The sequence below is a fragment of the Malania oleifera genome, chromosome 2, assembly GCF_029873635.1.
Source record: "Malania oleifera isolate guangnan ecotype guangnan chromosome 2, ASM2987363v1, whole genome shotgun sequence".
In the NCBI taxonomy this organism is placed as follows: domain Eukaryota; kingdom Viridiplantae; phylum Streptophyta; class Magnoliopsida; order Santalales; family Ximeniaceae; genus Malania; species Malania oleifera.
The window spans coordinates 133,027,711-133,051,647 of record NC_080418.1 but is presented as its reverse complement, the minus strand read 5'-3'; the positions used below and the strand labels follow the sequence as shown (position 1 = coordinate 133,051,647).

The window sequence follows — 23,937 nt, the reverse complement described above, 5'->3', positions numbered from 1 at the left end:
CAAAGAGACATTTGCACCTATAGCCAAGTTAAATATAGTGCGGGTCCTCTTATCTTTGGCAGCAAATTTAGACTTGCCTCTTCACCAACTAGATGTCAAGAATGCCTTCCTCCATGGAGACCTAGCTGAAGAAGTCAACATGGAAATTCCTCCTGGATTCGAGACACAAGTTGCACACAACAAAGTCTGCAAACTCCGAAGATCTTTATATGGGCTCAAGCAATCCATAAGAGCTTGGTTCGAGAGATTCACAAAGGTCGTTAGGAGGTATGGCTATTCTCAATATCAATCTGATCATACACTATTTGTTAAATACTCTCTTGAAGGAAAAATTTCTATCCTCATTGTATATGTGGATGACATCATTCTAACGAGAGATTATGAGGAGGAAATGAATAGTATCAAAAGCTAAAGAATTCAATATCTAGGACCTTGGGAATCTCAAATACTTCCCAGGCATGGAAGTGGCACGGTCAATGAAGGGAATCTTTGTCTCCAAAAGGAAATATTCTAGATCTTTTGAAAGAGATTGGGATGCTCGGATGCAAGCCAGCAGGTACTCCTATGGATTCAACAACCAAACTAGGAGCCAAGGAATATAGTGCACCAGTGGATAAAGGTAGATATCAAAGACTAGTTGGAAAACTTATATATTTCTCTCACACCCGACCTGATATTGACTTCTCTGTTAGTATGGTGAGTCAATTCATGAACAATCCCAATGAAGAACATATGAAGGCAGTTTATAGAATCCTACGATATCTGAAGCTAACACCAAGTAAAGGATTATTTTTTGAGAAGAATAAAAGAAGAGATATTGAAGTATTCAGTGACGCAGATTGGGCAGGATCAATACATGATTGAAAGTCAACTTCTACGTACTGCACATATGTGTGGGGAAACCTAGTTACATGGCAAAGTAAGAAGCAATCAGTTGTGTCAAGAAGTAGTGCATAAGCTGAATTTAGGGCAATGACACACGACATATGTGAAGGAATATGGGTAAGAAGGCTTCTAAAGGAATTAAAGATTTCAGGTGAAGAACCCATGAAGATGTTCTGTGACAATCAGTCAGCCATTAGCATTGCAAAGAACCCAGTGCATCATGATAGAACAAAACATATGGAGATTGATCGGCATTTCATAAAATAAAAAATGGAGGAAGGAATAATCAAGATGTTGTATGTGCTTACATGTCTCCAAACAGACGATATCCTTACTAAGGCTCTTCCAAGAAAGAATTTTGATGATCTGAGTTCCAAGCTTGGCCTAATCAATATTTACAGCCCAATTTGAGGGGGGAGTGTAGAATTATTAGATATCTGTCAGCCTTTATTAGAGGCTGATCCTTAGGAGATTACAGCTAACAAATCAGGTGATTTGTTAGCTATTTTTGGTTTCATGATCCTAGGGGATTTGGGTAGCATTTTACCCGATTCTATAGATAGTCTTTCCTATTTTATTGCTTTCCATTTTAAAATGGGATATTCTATTTTCAGTAGGTTGTAAATATCCCTCATAATTAGATGAAAATTATCATCTATTTGAAGGGAATGTAATCTTTTTCATAAGTTAGTGGAATATTCAGTTTTTTTTTTTCCCCACATTTCAACAAAACATAAGCACAGTTTATTGTTGGCATACATGATCCTTCTGTTACATTTCATTTGTCTTTTATGTACCTAAATGTGGCACCAAAATTTTTCCATTTGGACTTATAGGTTCATTCTTGCACTTGTATGGGATTAAGCTATGAGTAAATTTCATGTTTGCTAGACATTGATCTGCAGCATTATATTGCAGATGGGAAAGTGCAGCCTTGTTTTCGTTGGTTTTTGGAGGTATATGCTACTTTGGAAGGTTAGTGCTTTTATCTTGCTCTCCCTTTGTTCGTTTTCCTTTTCTGTATTTGTTTTCAAGTCTCCATTCTCACAACCTCAAACTCATGTAACATATTAGAGGATTTATAACAAATTATCTTGCTTTAGTCATGAGAAAATTCAAATGTGCTGCATTCTTCATAGAGATTAGATACTGCAACCTCAGAAACTATGGTCAACTAGTCGAACCAAAAGAGTTCTTTGTTTCTATAGTGCATTTGCATGTTACCTAGAACGCTTTTCTGAATTTCTTAGTAGCATTTATACAATTGCCATGCCATGCTTGATTCCTTGAGTCTGTCCCTTTTGAGAGAATGTGCATCTTTGATTACTTGGATGTGGTTCTACCTTGCATGGTCTCTATTACACACCGTATGCCCTTCATTTTGCTTCTGAATTTTTAGTTTCCTATTTTACTTCAAGACAAATGCAAATGTTTATTATCATGATATTTTGCTTGTCTGGTAGAGAATACTTAAGAATGCTTTGAAAAATATGAATGCAGTTCTTTCATATCGGGGTAAAGATGAGGTTTTGTTTGTGCACATGCAAACATGCGCGCACACATACGAGCTCAAATGTCACTTTGTTTTTAAAGTAAAGTGAACAAAATTAACATTGAGCTTATTTTTAATTGTAGCCAGCGGTTTATTGGTGCTGTTAATGGGATTCTAGTATTTGGAATAATCATATCTTTTGCAGCTCTTGTGGTAATTTTCTCACTTTTTTATGAAGTAGATTATTTTACATGCCATTTATCTTTTCTCACTAACATTACCTTTTGTGTGATAATTCCCTTCAACAAAGTTTTATCTTTAAAAGAAGTGTTGAATTGAATTTGATCTCTCAAAGATAAGCAAAGTATCAAAACATTAGTTCCCTTCCTGCGAAATTTTATATTAAAAAATAAGTATCAAGATGAATTTGACTGACGAAATGATAAACAAACATACAAGATTGGCTAAAATAAGATTGTTAAGATTTGTTTAAAATGAATGATCTAACTTGAAGATAGACCTCTCCCTCTATTTATAATACAAATTAAATACATTCTAATGACAATAATATTGTTGCTAACTCTCACTAATTAACATACTAACACAATAATAATACTAAAAGACATATATAACCTCTAACACTCCCCCCTCAAACTAGAGCATAAGTGTCATAAGCTCCTAGCTTGCTACAAATGAATTTAACATGAGCACCCCGCTTCGGTAAACAAATTGGCAAGCTGCATGTCTGACTTCACATAAGCGGTTGTAATGAGCTTCTTTACAAGTTTCTCCTAAACAAAGTGGCAATCAACTACAATGTGCTTTATCTGCTCATGAAAGACCGGGTTGGAGGCAATATGAAGAGCAACTTAATTATCACACATAAACTTCATAGGCTGAGAATTCGGAAAACCCAATTCTTCCAACATGTTCTTCAACCAGACAAGTTCACAGGTAGTGTGAGCCATAGCCCTATTTTGATTCAGCACTTGACCTTGCCACCATAGTTTGTTTCTTACTTTTCCAAGAAACCAAATTACCACCAACCAAGATAAATTACCCAATGGTGAATCTCCAATTGGAAGGTGATCCAACCCAATCTACATCCGTATATCCATGGATATAAGTGTGACCCTGACCATTATATAAAAGACAGCTCCTAGGTGCACCTTTGAGATATCTCAAGATACGAATTACTGCCTCCCAATGATTTGTCCTCCGAGAATCCAAAAATTGACTCGCAACACTTGTTACAAAAGATATATCCAACTAAGTAATTGTAAGATAATTCAACTTTCCAAGAAGTTTTTGCTATTGCCTAGTATAGTAGTCAAAAGTGCGCCTGAGGCACGCCTAAGCGTGAGGCACAGAGAGGCAACAAGGCTAGGGCCTCACTTCTGTTGAGGCGAGACAGCCTTTAAAAGGCGCAGGTAAGTGCACTGATGCGCCCGGTGCTGTGAATCGTGCCTTGAGATTTTTGAAGCTGTTAATAAAGAAAATGTAGCTAGAACGAGCCCTAGCCCTCTTCTAGCAATCCAGCCTTCGACTCGAACCATCAGGATTCATCTTCAACCCTTCGAACCAACGTGAAACCTGCCGGAACACTTCTTTTTCGATCCTGCGAAGCAGCACTACACTAGCAGGAGCCTTTCGTCAGTTCGTCTTCGAGCCTTTGAACTAGTAGGATCTTCGTGAGTTTGTCTTCAAGCCTTCAAACCAGTAGGAGCCCTTCGTCTTCGAGGTTTGAGCCATCGTGAGTCATCGGCTCATCTGCTTCAAAGTTCAAACTAGTAAGTCGTCGTCTTCTTTTTATCCTTCTTCTTCTTCTTCTTCTTCTTCAGTTCTTCTGCTGCTACTTTTTCAGTTCTTCTACTTCAGTTCTTCTTTTCTTCTTCTTCTTTTTCAGTTCTTCTTCTTCTTCTTCTTCTTCATTTCTTCTTCTGCTTCTTCTTTTTTAGTTCTTCTGCTGCCTGCTGCCTGATGCTTCTTATAATATTATATGCAATTAATAATGTAGTTTAATGCAAGTTTATAACTATTATATAACATTTTTTTTTTATTGAATTTAGCTGCTACTTCTTTTATTGTACTCTTTTCTTGTGATGTTAAACTATGTTGATGCTTTTGGACCTTAGGCATGGCAATTTCATTAAATTTCCAATTTTGGTATTGAATATTTTGGCATTTTAAATTCTAATATTACTATTGATGTGTACATATATCTATTACCCACCAAATAGGCATTGTACACAATTTTAATGATTGTGCGCCTCACCTTCATGAGGTGTGCGCCTTCGCCTCGCGCCTCGGCTCCAAGTACCCTTTGCGTCTCGGTGCGCCTTTGACTACTATGTTGCCTAAGATTAGATAGCAAACCACTTATATCCGACATTAACTTCTTGTTAGGATCCATGGGTGCATCAACCAATTTATATCCCAATAAGCCATTTTCATCTAATAGATCAAGAACATACTTCCTCTGTGACACAACAGTTTGAACATGAGATCTAGATACTTCCATATCCAAGAAGTATTTCAATGGTCCTAAATATTTGGTTTGAAACTTAGTTTATAGAAAAAATTTGAGATTCTGAATACCTTTATCATCATCACCTGTAATAACAATATCATCCACATAAACAACAAAAAAGATCTTACTCGATGAAGTATGACGATAAAACACAGAATGATCTACAACACACAGTCGAAGACCAAACTCAAGTACTACAACACTAAAACAACCAAACCATGCTTCTGGAGATTGTTTTAAACCATGCAAAGCCTTCTTGAGCCGAGACACTAAGCCTAACTCCCCCTGAGCAACAAACCCAGGTGGTTGCTCTATATAAACTTCCTCCTCAACGTCACCATGCAAGAAAACATTTTTCACATCTAACTGATGCAGGGGCTAGTGACAAGTAGTAGCCAAGGAGATGAACAGATGTACTAATGTAAGTTTGGCAACCGGAGCAAAAATATCAGAATAACCTAGACCATACACTTGAGTGTATCCCTTAGTAACAAAACGAGCCTTTAGACGAGCCACAAAACCATTAGGGTTGACTTTCACAGTGTAAACCCAGCGACAACCAACCACAGACTTGTTAGGAGGAAGAGGTACCAAGTCCCAAGTATTGTTGTCATGTAAAACATTCATCTCTTCAACCATAGCATTCCTCCACCTTGAATGGGCTAAGGCTTTTGAAACAAATTTAGGAAGGGTGGTTAGATGATAGAGCTGCGACAAAACAATAATAGGAGGGTGATAAGGAGTCATAAGAAACGTATTTGGAAATGGGGTGTTGAGGACACGTGCGTTTACCTTTCCGAACAGAAATAGGAGGATCAACATCATGGGAAGTATGATAATCAGGCAAGGAAACCAAAGGTGTGGTAGTAGAAGCTAGAGGGGACTATCTTCCTTGGAGCTGCCGTTGTGAATACACTTGCAAATTAGAATGATCAAGGCAATAAAAAGGACTCGAACTACATGGAGACTCATATGGCTAGTTAGGCAAGGACAGCAACATAGAATCTGGAAGATTATGCAAACGAAGAGACTCATTGAGCTCATAAGCGCTCGGTGGCTGGGTGTGGTAAGGTGTAAACTTAGAAGGTAACATCGGTAGAAACAAAGAAGTGATGCAGCACAGGCCTATAACAACGATATCCCTTTTGAGTATATGAGTAGCATAGGAAGGCACATTTTATAGCACGACAATCCAACTTATCCACCCTAGGAGTTAGTTGATGAACAAAGGACACACACCCAAATACAAGAGGAGGTAGAGAAAAATTACAGGAGGAGGTAGAGAAAATAAAGGTGAATTAGGAAATAGAATGGAGTAGGGAATTTTACCACTAAGAACAGAGAATGACATTCCGTTGATAAGATAACAAGCAGTAAGTGCAACATCCACTTCGACCTTGGAATGGGAAGAGAAGTTTGTTGTGACGCTTGATACTGTTGGAAATTGGAATACTCTTCCTTTAACATAGATACACTACGTTGCCCCTAACCCGACCCCTAAGGTGAGGAGTCGGTGGTGGTTGTATTGGCTGCCCCCAAAGGTGTGAAGTCAATGGCAGCTGCATTGGCAACATGTGAAAGGTTTGCCATAAAGATCCCAACACTGCTTAAAAGTATGATTATTCTATTGACAATGAGTGCACTTGCGAGGAGTACCTATGCCTCATCCATCTCTACCACCACAACTAGTCGAACCACCGCGATAGCTTTTGCGGTTGTTTGGTAGAGAACTAGAATAACTCTGTGTGTAGAAAAGGCTGTCCTTTCAGAACCAAATGTAAGAGAAAAAGAATGCATGCTAAAGGAAGCATGAAGGATATGAGAATAAACATCAGTAAATGATGGCAGCTCGGCACTATTGAGTATCAGGGACCAAACTACCTCAAACTCAGGTCTCAAGCCTGCTAGAACGTAAAGAATTGCCATCTTCTCTCTCTGCTTTTGCATCTCACTAACGTCGGCAATGATAGGTTGCACGATGTTAAGCTCCTCATGAATTCATTTCATCTCTCAAAAATAATCTGCAAAGCTCTTATCTCCTTGTTGTAACTTAAATTACTCTTGGATAAATCATACATTCGTGTAATGTTACTGGAGTATAGAAGTTTGACATAATCCCAAATCTCCTTGCACGTATCTAGATGCATACACATTTGTGCAATCTGTGACTCCATCAAATTCCATAAAAGGGAAACAATTAAGGCATCTTCTTGAACCCACACGCCTTTTCTTTTCTTGTCAGAAGCATCAGATTGGAGCAAGTGGTTAGATTTCCCTAATCTTGCTAAATAAATCTGAATAGCTTTAGACCATTGAACATAGTTCTTTCCATCCAAATTTTTAGTCATTATTTGTGGCAGCGATGTAGGAAACAAATTCTTGGAATTCATAGATTCTATCCCAACACTCACAAATCAGCAATCACACAAAAAACAAGAACAATCAAAACTAATTGGGACAATCACAAACTATGTGAAGCATGGACACAATGACGGACAAGGTGAACAACTCACCAACAGATATAGTACTGCTGCAGCACTCACAAATCAGCAATCACATAAAAAACAAGAAGAATAATCAATAATCGGAACAATCAAAAACCACGTGAAGCACTGATGCAACAACGGATGAGGTGAACAACTCATTGATGGATATAGCACTGCCACAGCCTCATAACTGAACATACGAATGCTGCCACGACTCCTAAAACACTCACAAGGAAGCCTTCCCAAACCTTGAATAAAAATTAACGGAATACCACGAGTGCATGGTTGAAAAAGGTTGAATTTTTTAGCCAAAAACTGATCTAACAGCTTGATAATATAGTCTAAAGAAGGAATGAGAGGATGTGGCCGGAACTGCACTCACGTGCTCGCACGTGGGGTTGGCCCTGCTAGCATTCGGCTGGCGCGTGGGGGTGCATGGAATGCCCTCTGGAGATGGGGGTTTTATGGAGTGGGTCGTCCCGCCCGGGGGGGGGGGGGGGGGGTTTAGGATTATGAGTGTATTGTTGGTTTTGTGATTTAGTATGGGGTGGAGGTGGATCTAGGAAGAACAGCCAGGGGAATGGTGTTTTTTGGTGATGACTAAGGGAAATATGGTTTCATGCTTTGATACCATGTTAAGGTTTGATTAAAATGAATGGCCTAACCTGAAGATAGGTCTCTCCCTCTATTTATAATACAAATTGAATACATTCGAATGACAATAATTACTAACTATCAGTAATTAACACACTAACACACTCAATAATAATAATAATAGAAGACATATATAGCCTCTAACAAAGATCATAAATAAACCCAAAAAAAGAAAGAAAAGACACTTTGGCTAGTTTTAGCCCTAAGGCCAGACTCATCTTGCAAAAATGCTTCAAATTGTGGCTGTATTTAGACCTTCTCTCCCATGACCCCACTCAGCTGGAACAGGGCAATGGTCTCCTCACCCCCCCCCCCTCGATATCAGTTTCCTTTTTATGTATTCGAATGGTTTGAGAAGCTTTTCTAATTACCTTTGCAACAGTTGCCCACCTAGTATACTTGGGAATGATTTATTAACAGGGGGGGAATATTTTGTTGGCGACCATGGCTTGATACCATGTTAAGTCACCACTAGATCCTAAAGCTTAAGCTTTTAGGTTGTGGGCCTTGTGGCCATCAAGTGTATCAGGCCTTAACTGGCTCAGATTACTTCGTCTAGTGGTCACTTTATTGGAAGCTCATTTCCTAGTCAAAATTACACATTTGATATGAGATTTTACATTAAAGATTGAACATTGTATAAAGTGTGCCCTTAACATTTCCACATAGTATGAGAATTAGGCTTTGGTTGTAAATGTAAGGCTTGCCACTCGGCTAAAGACTCGAGCCAAGCTTGTATAGCTTAAGCAGCCTAAGCTGATTTTGGTGAGTTAAAATGGGGAATTTAGAATCTTCATTTCACTCTTTAATTAAAATACAATTGACTAGTAAAATTTTCTTCTAGAAGTAAAAATAGGTCTTGTTAATGGTTATTTTAGTCATTTAGCATTATTATCATGTTAATGCTATGTTAATAAGCGTGAGTTTGTAAGAGTATTATGATCATTGGCATGTACTTGACATATATTGTAAATAGAGGAGAGACCTATCATTGTGATTAGATCTTCTGTTTACCTAATTTCTTAACATTTCTCAATCACCTTTTCAAATCATTATTAAATATCTGTTTGCAAGGGTGTAAAGTTACCTACTTCCTGTCAGTGTAGGTCTCTTGGTGTACTATATCGTTTTTCCAATTAATTTTTCCTTCAAACTCTAAATTATATTATTTTTCATACAGAGTCTCTTTGTACAGGGGAAAAGTGAAGAAAAAAGAGTAAACTCTGGGTTGTTGAGCTCAGCATCTTAGGGTATGTTGAAGCTTGATATACATTGTTGGCTCACAACCTAACAACTTAAGCTTTTAGGTAAAGTGGTTGCCTAACATGGTATCAGAGCTGGTTACCAATAGGTCTTGGGTTCTAACCTCATGCCAGCAGTTATTATGTGGTTTTTAAAAAGAGTTATTGTATTCCCTGAAATGGGTGTTATCTATTGTGTGTTTATCTCTCCACATGCTGTTAGGCTGCACATGCAGGGGGAGTGTTAAAGCTTGATATACATTGTTGGCCCACAACCTAATAGCTTAAGGTAAGTGATTGTCTAATAGGGTATAAGTGCACCTTATCTTGGCATACAAGGTTTGTGTACATAATTTTTTGGGTGCTCAACATTTTGTTGTGGTAGCGATTCCAGCTTGATTTCTTTATTCTGGGCTAGACCATAGTCTCTTGAAAATGTTTACACCCTAGCGAACCATGTATTGGTACAAACATTCAGAATTTTGGTACATTTTTGTTCTGGAATGCTAAATCCAATGATAGCAAAGTTTTAATTCAATATTGTTCACAAAACATATTTTTTATTAGGTAGGGTGGAGAATAATAGAATTATAATTCTATTTTCAGTTATTATTGGTCTATTTCACAAAGAATTCTCTTCTGGATTTTGAAACACTACAATATCTTCAAAATATACAAGTGTTGTTACATATTTTTCACCAATATATCTATATATGCCTCTAATGTTCCACATTTTAGAGCATATGTTGTACTATGTTCCTATTCCTGTTCCATGAACTGGAATGTTCCATGTTCCAGGTAATATTGGTCTAGATCAAGCTCATATCGGCGAGCCTGGTTTGAGCCAAAGGCTCAAAGCTCTTGTCCAGGGTTTGGGAAAGGCTGCCAGGTTCACAGAGCTCTTGCATATCCGGGGTTTGGGGAGGGGGTGGACCACAATGGTTGTATAGTATGTAGCCTTACCTTATAGGTTGAGAGATATCCATATAGTGTCGTATTAACTTGGTGGTTTGGTAAAGAGCATTATGTGGTTAGCCATTTAGATGAGTTTTTCTTTCAAGAGGTGCCTATTTCTAATTACTTTCTATATTGGAGTAGAGTAAAGTTAAGTGGGGCCCTACTCTTCATTTTGAGAACATGTGTTTTACTCATTGTTTCTTCCATTCTATGGTTAAGGAGACATGGGGAGATTGTTTAGTTATGGGGTCTTAGATTTATGAAGAAGTTGAAACATATTGTGTGGGTTTGGTTTTGTCAATAGAACAAACAAAAAAGAAAAAATATTTTTTTCCTTACTTCAGCCCACATTTATTTCCTTATATTTCAATTCATTATTTTGAGTAGGCTAAACATGTTGACAATAGCTAGTGAGTTTTACAAGACCGATGAACACTCACCCTCCCCTAAAGAGGTTTTTAAGTATCATCTTGGCACTAGGAAACATCAAAATGACCAAGGAGTCAGATTGCCTTATTTGGCATACAAAGATACTACTAGCAAAAAATAACCCTACACTAGTATTTATATGATGGAAACCCATCCCAAGCACATGAGTATTTAGTTTGCATGTATAGGACTTGACAAATTATAGTTTACTTGTATAGGGCTAGAATCATGCTAAACCTTATTTACTTTCCATGTATAGCATTCTTGTAAAGTCTATATATAATATACAGGACTCAAGGCCAATTCATTGGGTCATTCACAAAATATTTGACAAGGTATCAGAGCCAGTCGACTGCTAGGTTTTTTTTTGTCTTCTCGATTTCTTGGCTGTTGTGGTTTTGTTTTCTCTTCTGAATTTTTTCTCTGTTCTTCGGTACTTCTGTGTTTGTGTGGATGTTGGCACAATAGGTTTCTGGGTTGCCATTTATTCCTCCAGTTTATGTCCTTGTGATGCTCGGCAAGTAGGCAACAATTTTATGTTGCTGTTTGTGACTTTTGGCAATCAGGCATAACAGGTTTCTGGTTTGCCACTTATTTCTCCAGTTTCTGTTGCTGTCTGTGACTCTCGGCAAGCAAGCTTGTGACTTTCGGCAAGCAGGCACAGCAGGTTTCTAGTTTGCCACTTATTTCTCTAGTTTTTGTTGCTGTTTTTCACTCTTGGCAAGCAAGCAACAGCTTTCTGTTGCTGTTTCTGGCACTTAACTTCTTGGCATAACAGGTTTTTGGTTCAAGACTTAATTTTTAGTGCCGTTTTTTGGTTGAAGATTTAATTTTTTTAGTGTAGGGAGGTTGTTCTTGGATTTTCTTTGTACCTACATTGTTTATTTTGGGCTTCTAGATTTTCTAGTGGTCTGTTTCTTTTGGCACAGTCTGTCTCTTTCTGGGCTTCTCAATTTTCTCCATTTTTTAGCATGGACTCCGCACCTGTGTGTGCCAAGTTTACGGGCAACAATTATTCTACATTCTTGATAAATCTAAGGAGTCCGCAGCTTGTCCTTTATGGTCTGTGCTTGATGTTCAGATTATGTCTTGGCTTCTTGGCTTGGTTGAGCTACATATTGCCCCCAACTTGCGACCTTATTGCACCGCTCAAATCATGTGGACTTATTTAAAAACAATATATCATCAAGATAGCAGTGCCCATCGTTTTCAGTTAGAGCATGCGATTGCCATGTTTCAACATGTCAATTGTTCCATCCAAGACTATTATTCGGGGTTTTTGACTCTTTGGAATGAATATTCTGATCTTGTTACTGCAGATGTTCCTGTGGTTTCTCTTCCCATTATTCAATGTCTTCATGAGACTAGTCATCATGATCAGTTTCTTGTGAAACTCCGCCCCGAGTATGAATCTATTCGCTCGTTTCTGCTAAATTGCTCTCCTGTTCCTTCTTTGGATGTTTGTTTTGATGAGTTACTTCGTGAAGAACAATGGCTTAGTACTCAAGTTACTCTGGCATAATCTCATGGTAGTTTCGGGTTTGTCCTTGTAGCTTATGCTGCTTAACGATGAGGACCGCCTGCGCATTCTAGCACTTTGCAGTGTTTTTGGTGCAAAGAATTTGGACATATCATTGCTAATTGTTCCAAGAAATTCTGCTCTTATTGCAAGAAGAAGGGTCACATTATCAAAGAATGTCGTATCTTCCCGTAGAATCATCAGGCTCAGGCATTCCAGACTTTTATTAGTGTACCCCCCACAGTGACTTTTGCGGCCCTTGGCTCTTCTTCAGGTGACTTCTCTGTTCCTGCACTTCCTGCAGAGAATTACTGTAGACCCGAAATGGTGCAACAAATGCTAATTTTGGCATTATCAGCAATGGGGCTCCAAGGTAACAATTCTACTAATCTTTGGTATGTGGAATCAGGTGCCTCTAATCACACGACGAATAATCCCACTACCTTGTGTCATGTTCGGCCCTACGCTGGTCAATCTGCTATTTAGACTACCAATGACAGTTTTTTGCCAATAGCTGCTGTCAGAGATGCCTCTTCTAAGTTCACTAATGTGTTTCTCTCTCCTCAACTGTCCACGAATCTTATTTCTATTGGTCAATTAGTTGATAACAATTGTGTTGTCAATTTTTCTGGTAATGGTTGTGTTGTGCAGGACCAGGTAACGAGAGAGCCGATCGCGAAAGGACCTAAAGTGGGGCACTTGTTTCCACTACTTTTGCCTATTCTAGCACATTCTCCAGTTTCTTCTATTAAGTCTTTTGCTTATAATAATGTTTCAGATCTTAGTATGGTGTAGCATCGTCGTTTAGGCCATCCCAATACTCAAATCTTATCTTATGTATTGAACTCTAGTTTACTTGGTAGTAAAGAACATTCTTCTTTATCTCTTGAGTGTGCCTCTTGCAAACTTGGTAAAAGCAAAACTCTTCCCTTCCCTTTGCATGCTAGTAGAGCTTCATAGTGTTTTGAGCTTATCCATAGTGATGTTTGGGGACCCTTCCCTGGTTAGTTCACATGAAAAATTTGAATACTATGTGACTTTCATTGATGATCATAGCAGATTTACTTGGGTCTACTTTCTTCGCTCTAAATATGAGGTTTTTCGTACTTTCATTGAGTTTTTAGCGTATGTTGAAAATCAAATTTCTGCTTCTATTAAGACATTATGCACAAATTCTGGTGGTGAATATGTCTACTGAGTTTCAGGCATTTTTGGCTTCCTAGGCATTATTCATCAACATTCATGTCCTGCTACTCCCCAATAGAATGGAGTAGCCAAATGGAAAAATCGTGATCTCCTAGATGTGGTCCGTACGCTCTTGCTGGAATCCTTTGTTCCATCCTTGTTCTAGGTAGAGGCTCTGAAAACTGCTACTTGATTAATTGTTTACCTTCTCAAGTTCTACTCATGGAGTCTCCCTATTTCTGTTTATTTGCTAAGCAACCTAGTTACGATAACCTTCGTACCTTTGGTTGTGTATGTTTTGTTCATTTACCTCATGAGCGACATAAATTATCTACTTAATCTTTTCGATGTGCATTCTTGGGATACAATGTGTGTTGAAAGGGATTTGTTTGCTATGATTGTACGTTACATCATACACGCATTTCTTGGAATGTTATTTTCTTTGAAAATCAGCATTTCTTTCCTGTGTCCTCTTGTACCCTCCTCTCCTACTGTGATTCTCCCCTCCTTTGAGGAGCAGTTCTCGGATCCTCATATAGTCAGTTCTTGTTTTAAACCAGGTCTTGTGTATATGTGGCGCCCCTCCCACAATCTCTTAAGGTAGCTCATCCGATATCTGATCCTACCACGCTTTAGATTCAGTTAGTTGCAGCACCTCTAGAGCCTTTGGTACGTCGCTCTTCTTGAGTGTCTGTACCCTCAGATAGGTATTGGTTTTCCTCTTCAAGTTCTGTAACACTGTTTTAGCTCTTATTGCTGCATTGTCCAATTTAGATATTCCCACTTCCTACTCACACGCTGCCAAGCATGATTGTTGGCGACAAGCTATGCAAGAAGAAATTGTCGCTCTAGAGGTCAATCACACCTAGGACACTGAGCCTTGTCCTCCCACCATTGTTCCTCTGGGTTGTAAATGGGTTTACTCAGTCAAGGTATGATCTGATGGAAGTCTGGATCGTTACAAAGCTCGCCTTGTTGCACTTGGGAATAATCAGGAATATGGTGTCAATTATGAAGAGACCTTTGCTCTTGTGGTTAAGATGACTATTGTTCGTACGATTTTGGCTATTGTTGCTTCCAGTGGGTGGCCACTACATCAGATGGATGTCAAGAATGCTTTTCTTCACAAGGATCTTAAAGAGTGTATTTATATGAAGCCACCCCAGGCTTGTTTCCCTCTCCAACTTCACATGTGTGTAAGCTTCGTCGTTCTCTTTATGGTCTCAAACAAGCTCCGAGGGCCCTGGTTTGATAAATTTTGCACCACTTTATTTCAATTTTCATTCAAGCAGAGCAAGTATGACACTTCATTGTTTCTTCAGAAATCTAACATGGGTATTGTTGTTCTTTTGGTTTATGTTGATGATATTGTGATTACTGGTTCCGATTCTGCTTTACTTGCTCAGCTCAAGACTCATCTCTCAGAGTCCTTTCATATGAAAGATCTTGGGTCTCACATATTTTCTTGGTCTTGAGTGAATCATAGTTTCTCAAGTATGTCACTCAATCAACATAAGTATGCTAGTGACTTGGTGGTCACAGCCAGCCTTCAGAAAGGTACTTCTGTTGATACTCCTATGGAATTAAATGTCAAGCTTCGCAAAGAGGAGGGTGATTTATTTGCTGATCCTAGTTTATACCGGAAGTTCGTGGTCCATCTCACCATTTCTAGACCAAACATTTCTTTTGCTGTACAACAAGTCAACTAGTTTCTTCAGACTCCACGTCATCTTCATTTGGTTGCTGTTTGTAGGATCGTACGCTATGTTCAGAGCACTTCTGCCTGTGGTTTATTCTTTCCTGCTTATAGCGATGTTGATTGGGCTGGTTCTGTGGATACGCGTCGCTCCATCACTAGTTGGTGTGTGTTGTTAGATGATGCATTGATCTCTTGGAAGAGTAAGAAGCAAGACAGAGTTTCTAAGTCATCGACGAGATTTGAATACAGGGCGATGTCTCTTTCTTATTCTAAAATTATTTGGTTGCGAGGCTTGCTTGCTAAGCTAGATTTTTCTGAGACCTATCCTACACCTCTACATGCCGATAATACGAGTGCTATCTAGATCACGGCCAATCTTGTCTATCATGAGCGCACGAAGCATATTGAAGTTGATTGTTACTCTATCCGTGAAGCATTTGAAGCGCGTGTTATCACTCTTCGACACATTTCCACTAAATTACAAATTGCGGATATCTTCACCAAGGCTCTCACTCGTCATCAACATTGCTTCCTAAGTAGCAAATTGATGCTTGTTGATCAACCCGCATCAATCTGAGGGGGGCTGTCAACGGAACAGCATATAGCAAAGAAAAAGGATTTCTTTCCTTACTTCAACCCACATTTATTTCCTTATATTTCAATTCATTATTTTGTATAGTTAGCATATATTTAGTTTACATGTATAGGGCTTGACAGATTATAGTTTACTTATATAGGGCTAGAATCATGCTAGACCTTTTATTTACTTTCCATGAATAGCATTCTTGTAAAGTCTATATATAATATACAAAACTCAAGGCCAATTCATTGGGCCATTCACAAAATATATGATAGGTTTGTGGCATCTAAGATGCCCTCCCGCATTGTAAACTTAATATCCGACATATAGGATTCCTGGGAATATAGGATTTCTATGTTTGGTTTAAATCAAATTATTCATATATTCCTGGGAGCAGTATTGCCATGTTTGGTTTATTCATGGGAATGATGATAAAATAACTATGTATTCCTAGTATCCGGAAGTTGGACAAGTGACACTTCATAGAAGTAGAAATTCTTGTACATAGTATTTTAGCACTAAAGCTAAATGGATAAATGAAGTACTAAAAAATTACCCAACTCGTTTATACATAGTATAGAAAACAACTATTAAAGTAAAATTATAAAGTGATGCCTAATTCTTATGTGTTCATATCAAGCTATGTTGTTTAACCATGTGTGGGTCGATCATTTTTTTTATGGGGACATTTCACATTTTTGGAACCTACAAAATTTAAATTCAAAACCCATGTGATTCAACCCTAACTTTCATCACAAATATGAAGAGCGAGATTATGAGGGAGAAGTAGCTGTATGTGCATGAGAGTGAGAGGGAGAGAATGTTAACTTTGAAATGAAAGGATTCAAAGAAGTAGAGTATTTTTTGATTTTTAAAATATAATTGGGGATTTTGGGTCAGCTCATACCTTTTGATTGATTCCCTCAAGCTGGGAAGCAGGCAAGGTCTTAAATTTCGATTTTGAGTCAAATTTTGAAGTTCCAAAAGTATGGAAATTTTGGCGAAAATTTCAATGTTGATGTCAATTTCAAGTTCAATTTGAAAAAATAATGGAAATCAATAATAAAGCATGGATTTCTTTAATTAAACTCTAGAAATGGTTAATAGATGCAATGATATATAAGTTGTACGACTAATATATTTGCATGTTAAATATATCTATGTTGTGTATGAGGTGGAAAATTTGTAATAGAATGTGTATCAAACATATTTATAAAGTAGTGTGCATTAAACATATTCAATTAATACAAATGAAATCCCTAAATCATTTAAATATTATTTATTATAGAAATAATGAATACTTTAGACATGAATGGTTTGATAAAATGTTGTTGTAAGTTTATTTTTTTTCGTACAATTTCAAAAGCCCTTGTTATAATCTTTTTGTTTTAATAAAAAAAAATTAAAGGATAACTTTCACTCCACTCCTAAATTCTCATTTGACTTTTGAGAAAATTTCATTCTATGGTTAAAATTTCGGCAAATTTCGCTAAAATTTTGATAATTCAATAAATTTCATATGATTCGTTGAAATTTTGATGGAAATTATATAAATGGAAATCGACAGCCATTCTGATTTCAAAGGTGACAGAGTTCGGATATTTTGACAAATTCGTGGAAATTTAAGACCATGGAACCAGGATATTCACCAATTAAGATGGGAATGGGCATTTAGCACGATGAAGTCTGGTCTGAGTAAGTATCAATTTTGGTAATGGGATTCTTAGTCATAAAAATGTGAATGAAATAGGCGGGTGCCTGGGAATTAATGAGGATTCCTAGGATTGTTTGTTGATTCTACTAACCAAACACCACAAAAGGAGCTACTAACTTTAAAAGAATAAAAAAAAGGAAATTTAGTAGTTTTTGGGGATGTTAGAGTTAGGAAGACTAAGACTAGTTGTTGCATTAGTTTGAGAGCTTGATAGGAGTAAGATTTTGAAGGGTTGTCTAAGGCAAGGTCTTAAATTTCGATTTCGACTCAAATTTCGAAGCTCCAAAAGTATGGAAATTTCGACGGAAATTTTGATTTCGATGTCAATTTCGATTTCGATTTGAAAAAATAACGGAAATCGGTAGTAAAGCATGGAATTCTTTGTGAAACTTTAGAAATGGTTAACAAACATAATCATGTAAGTTTTAGGACTAATATATTACAAGTTAAATACATCTATGTTGTGTATGAGGTGGAAAAGTTGTAATACAGTATGTGTATCAAGCATATTTGTAAGATAATATACAGTAAACATATTCAACTAATACAAATGAAATTCATAAATCATTTAAATATTATTTATTTGACAAATAATGTTAATTTAGACATAAATGGCTAAATAAAATGATGCTGTAAGTTTATTTTTTCATATAATTTCAAAAGCTTTTGTAATGATATTTTGTTTAGATAAAAATAAATAAAATAAATTAAGAGAGAAATATCACTTCACTCCTAAATCTCTTATTTTAATTTCAAGAAAATTTCATTGTATGGTTAAAATTTCGACAAGTTTCGCAAAAATTTCGAGATTTCGATAAATTTCGGGAATATTCATGGAGATTTCGATGGAAATTATGCAAGACGGAAATCGACTGCCATTTCAATTTCGAGGGTGACGGAAACCAGAAATTTGATGAAAATTTCAACAATTTCGTGGAAATTTAAGACCATGGTCTAAGGCTAAGGCTGCTAGATATGTTTTGCTTAATAATGAGATGGATGACATTATATTTATGGGAGAAAGGAATTGGAGGCAAAAGACTAGATTTAAGTGGCTTAGGAACGGTGATTGCAAGTCTAATTTTTTCATAAAGGCTATGGGAAAAGAGGAAAAGTGGGAAACACATGAACAAAAAACTTGAAATTAGTGCGGATGAAGTTATAAGGGACTCTGATTTGATTTTTGAAGAGATTATTGATTTTTCTAAGAATATTTATTTAGAGGAAGATGAATAGAGGGTAGGACTATAGTAAAGGGGTTGGATTAGTGTCCTATTCTAAGGATCAGGTGTCTTGTTTGGAGAGACTTTTTGAGGTGGAGAAGTAAGGAGTAGGTTGTTAGGAGTTCTATTTGGGATGAACAGGGAGAAGGCTTTTGGTCCAGACAACTTTAATATGACATTTTTTTTAGGATTGTTGGGTGGTGGTGAGAAGTGAGTTGATGAATTTTCGGGAGTACTTTGTTAGCAGGATTATTGGTAATAGCCATGGTTTTAAATAGCAGATATGGTTGTTGCTTAATGCTGTTAGTAATGAATTTTTTATGTTGATACATTACACTCTGCTATAGCAGTGGGAATAACAATCAGTCATCTACTGCTACAGACTGCTATCACTGCATGGTTATTGCGCCACTACAACCAGTTTTTTTTTTTGGATAAGATTATTGAAGAATGAAGTAAGGTACAATAATAGGAGGACAAGATGTCCTATGAAAATGAAAGAGCAACAATCGAAGACATTACCAAAGAGTTGCCTTCCAATACAGTGATAAATCCCAAAAAACTCAAAAATGGGCCCAAAAGGATGCCAAAAACACAGCTTTTTCCTATAACAGACCAGGAGAGGCTGTGTGGCCCTTGAAGATTCTCACATTCCTCTCAATCCAAAGGGTGCACAAGATGGTGTACATTGTGCTTCCCCATAAAATGCAATCCTTCCTAACTGAGCCAAGAAGCCCATATCTCATGAGGAAGAGATCTCCCACATTTTGAGGCGCCACCAAGCTTCTCCAAAACAAGGTAAAAGAGCATTCTAGAGGTGGATTGCCACCTACCAATGAAAGAAAAGATGAATGTGTTTCATTGGACTTGTGGTACATTGAGTTCTTATTAGGATTGAGAGATTTGTAGGATCTTCTTGTCTGAAACATATCATGTGTATTAATTATATTGAGAGTTACAATCTAGATGAAGGTCTACATGATAAAAGGAACCTTTGCATTCTAAATGCTGTGGCTCCGAGCAAAGAAATTGGAAGTGGTTTTAAGATGTGCAAGAATGATTTTGATAAAAAGAGACCCATTGAATCACTCTCCCAACCATGGTTTTTTAAAATTGGACCGGTGAAACTAGACTGGTTGACTAACCTAACAACTTAAGCTTTTAGGTAAAGTGGTAATCTTACAGAAAACAAAAATTATCCCCTTGCTCAAGTCCTTGAGTAGCCCTAACCACTCTATAGGTTGACCATTGACAATAGCTTACCTCTAATCCTCTTACTCCACACATTTCCAAAGCCTTTCCTAAATATTATTTTGTCCACCCCCAGTTAATCATATCATAAGCTTTCTTGAAATCCAACATAGAGATATGCCTTGGCCTGCTCCTTCTTGCCTCCTCCACCACCTCATTAGTCACATGCATGGCATCTATACTGGTTGTAGTTGGTTTTTATTCGAGACTGCAAACAAGTATAACCGTTGCAACACAATTATTTTTTCATTTTTCTACCTTTTCGTGTTATTTTCTCTCTTTTTCACATTTGCAAGTCAATCCCTAAAGCTATAAAGAGAATAGGGTGGAGATGATTATTGTAAGGATGACAACAATACAAAATTAATTATTTTTCATATTTTTTGTTGTAATATTCACAGGAGATGCATTAACAGTTTGATATTATCAAGTTTTCTGGTTATAATACAATAATTTAATTAGCTTAGAAGCTTTTGATTATTATAACAATATAACCTTTTGGTATAAATTTATCAGATAGATTTTTTTAAAGCTTATAAAGAAAAAAGATATAATTTTTTCTGCCAATAGCATTTAAAATTGTTAAGATTTGATTAAAAATGAATGACCTAACTTGAAGATAGGTCTCTTCCTCTATTTATAATACAAATTTAAATACATCCTAATGACAATAATACCCTTACTAACTGTCAAATTTCTAGGGAATAAATTAGGAAATTCTATTTTTTAAAATCTGAAATTACTATTTCAGTTTCTAGTAGTTTCAGTTTCCTGTTTTCTAGTCTAGTGATCTGTTGATTTGAATTGCTGATTTTGTGGTGATTTGATTTACTAATTTTGTGGCTTTCCTCTACTATTTATCTTGTAATTGTGTCTTTTGAAATTCAATAAGAATGGTTGTTCTTCTTTTAAAAAATCCTTCATGGTATTAGAGCCTCATGCTCTTTTCTTCAGATGATGTTGTATAAGTCGGCGATGACTGGCGCCCAAAGAAATCCTACTGGTTCTGTTGATTATTATTCCCAGAATTCAACCCCTTACTTCACGGTTACATAACTCAATGGGCGTAAGAAACCATGGTGCAAGCATTGCAAAAATCCGTGGCATACAAGGGAGACGTTTTGGAAGCTTCATGGTAAACCAGCAAATTGGAAGCCAAAATCCAAACGTGACAGTCATGCCTACCAAGCCACTACTGAAGAGACTCAAGAGCCTTCTACCAACTCGGATGCAATCCTTTTTACGAAGGAGCAATTAGAGCACCTGTACAAATTGTTTCAATCTCTAAAACTGTCCTTAACTTTGTCTTATTCTTCGGTACAGAACTCTTTTGCTACTACGCTTTTAGGTGTTATTCCTAATTTTGTTCATTCTTGGATAATTGATTCTGGCGCGACTGATCATATGACCGGTTTTTCCAAATTGTTCTCATCCTATAGTCTGTGTGCAAGCAATAAAAAGGTCAAAATTGCAGATGGTTCACTCTTGGTAATTTTGGGGATTGGAACTATCAAACTCACTTCGTTGTTAACTCTCCATGATGTGCTCCACGTTCCAAATTTGTCTTGCAATTTGTTGTCCATTAGTAAAATTACCTCTGAGCATCAATGTCAAGCTAATTTTTTTTCTTCTTTTTGTGAGTTTCAGGAATTGGCCACAGGGAGGATGATTGGCAGTGGTAAGGAAAAAGATGGACTCTATTATTTTGACAATGGACCTAACTCGAGTAGACAATGTCAAAGTACTTGCTTAAATTCTGTTTCTATTTTCAAAGATAATGATATCATGTTATGACATTATAGATTAGGCCATCCTAGTTTTCAATATTTAAAATACTTGTTTCCCAACTTATTTCGGAATAAAAGTCTATCTTCTTTTCAATGTGAAGTTTGTCAATTTGCTAAACATCATCGTGCATCCTTTTCCTCCCAACCCTACAAAACAACTACACCATTTACTGTGATTCATAGTGATATCTGGGGCCCATGTAGAACATCTACGTATTCTGGCAAAAAATGGTTTGTGAATTTTATTGATGATCACGCGAGATTAAGTTGGGTTTATTTGATAAAGGAAAAATATGAAGTGGAAACAATTTTCAAAAATTTTTACACCATGGTACAACTACAATTTCAAAAAAATATTCAAATATTGCTGAGTGATAATAGTTGAGAATATTTCAAAAACATTTTGGGCCAATTTTTTCTTGAAAAAGGAATTGTTCATCAAAGCTCTTGTGTCGACACTCCGCAACAAAATGGTTTGGCTGAAAGATAAAACAAAAACTTATTGGAAGTATCTCGGGCATTGCTTTTTACCAATCAGGTACCTAAATATCTTTGGGGTGAAGCCGTTCTTACTGCTACATATCTCACAAATAGAACGCCTAATAAGGTTTTAAGCTTTGAAACTCCTTTTGATGTTTTTCATAAGTTTTATCCAACAAATCGACTGTCTTCTTCTTTACCACTAAAGATATTTGGTTGTGCCGATTTTGTTCATATTCATAGTCATAATTGAGGAAAACTTGAACCTCAAGCCACAAAATGTTTGTTTGTTGGTTATGCTCCCACTCAAAAGGGGTATAAATGTTTTGAACCCATTTCCAAAAAAATGTTTGTTACCATGGATATTTTATGCCTCATCTTCAAAGGGGGAACCAAAACAAAGATTCGGCTATGTTTCATGATTTTTCCCGAACTGAAGACTCGCAAAAATGATCCTTCTCCAACTTTGATTATTCAACTCGAAAACCCAAGCTTTATTATACCAGGAGAAAGTGAGTTGAGTTTTTTAGATACTGAAAAGGTAGGTCTTCCTACAGTGCCATCTCATGGTGTTCATGATCTTATAATGACTAAAAAAGGAGAAACAGAAAAAAACACCACAGCGTTGGTACGATTTGACATTGTCTACTCGCGACAGAGGACAACTCGAAAGAATGGGTCTTCCAATCCTTTACACTGTTTAGAATTTGTAAACCCTCAAGGTAATGTCCTCACTGAGCCTTTACCTTATGTTTGGTCCATTTCATCTTCGAGTTCTGAGTCCTCTAGTTCTGAACCTGTGTCTGGTTCCAATCCTGAATTCAATGATTTTAAATTTCCCATTGTTGTCCGAAAGGGTGTGAGGTCTTGCACCCAACATCCATTGTCCATTTATGTGTCGTATGAAAATCTATCACCTGTTTTTTGTGCTTTTACCTCACAATTGTCTTGTATAGAGATTCCTAAAACTGTGCAGGATGCTCTGAAAGTTCCTGAGTGGAAGGAGGCTGTCCTCATGGAGATGAAAGCTCTTGAAAAAAATGTAGGGTACAAATGGGTGTTTACAGTCAGGTATAAATCTGATGGTTCTCTAGAACGGTATAAAGCTCGATTGGTCGCCAAGGGATTCACTCAGACCTATGGCATTGATTACTTGGAAACATTCGCCCCAGTTGCAAAGCTAAACTCTAAGAGTTCTTTTGTCACTTGCAGCTAATTGTGATTGGCTTCTACAACAGTTGGACGTAAAAAATGCATTTCTTAATGGAGACCTGAAGGAAGAAGTGTACATGGATGCACCTCTAGGATTTGGTGAAAAGTTTGGCACAAAGGTGTGTAAACTAAAGAAGTCCTTATATGGGTTAAAACAATCACCAAGAGCTTGGTTTGAGAAATTCACTCAGTTTGTTAAAATTCAAAGGTATACTAGGGCAAGGTGATCATACGATGAAGATAGCGATACTAATTGTGTATGTAGACAATATAATGCTCACTGGAGATGATGTACTTGAGATGAACCGATTGAAGACTTCCCTCGCATCAACATTTGAGATCAAGGACTTAGGACCTTTGAGCAATTTCCTTGGAATGGAGGTTGCTCAGTCGAAGAAAGGGATTGTTGTCTCCCAACGGAAGTATGTCCTTGACCTTCTTAATGAGACTGGGATGAGCGGTTGTAGGCCAGCAGACACTCCAATAGATCCCAATCAAGAACTTGGAGATGACAAGGAAGGTGATCTAGTGAATACAACTCGGTATCAAAAGTTGGTGGGAAAGTTAATTTACTTATCACATACATGGCCTGATATTGCTTTTGCTGTGAGTT

General features: G+C 37.1%; 1 protein-coding gene across 2 annotated transcripts in view; it reads left to right on the top strand.

Moving 5' to 3' along the window:
- LOC131149373 (uncharacterized) overlaps nucleotides 1-23,937 on the top strand; it is a 95,459-nt gene that overhangs the window by 58,075 nt on the left and 13,447 nt on the right. For both annotated transcript variants that reach the window (XM_058099772.1, XM_058099770.1), the window contains 2 exons: nucleotides 1,804-1,860; nucleotides 2,521-2,590. In XM_058099772.1, the coding sequence (XP_057955755.1) occupies nucleotides 1,804-1,860; nucleotides 2,521-2,590 (127 nt within the window). The remainder of the gene's footprint in view (nucleotides 1-1,803; nucleotides 1,861-2,520; nucleotides 2,591-23,937) is intronic.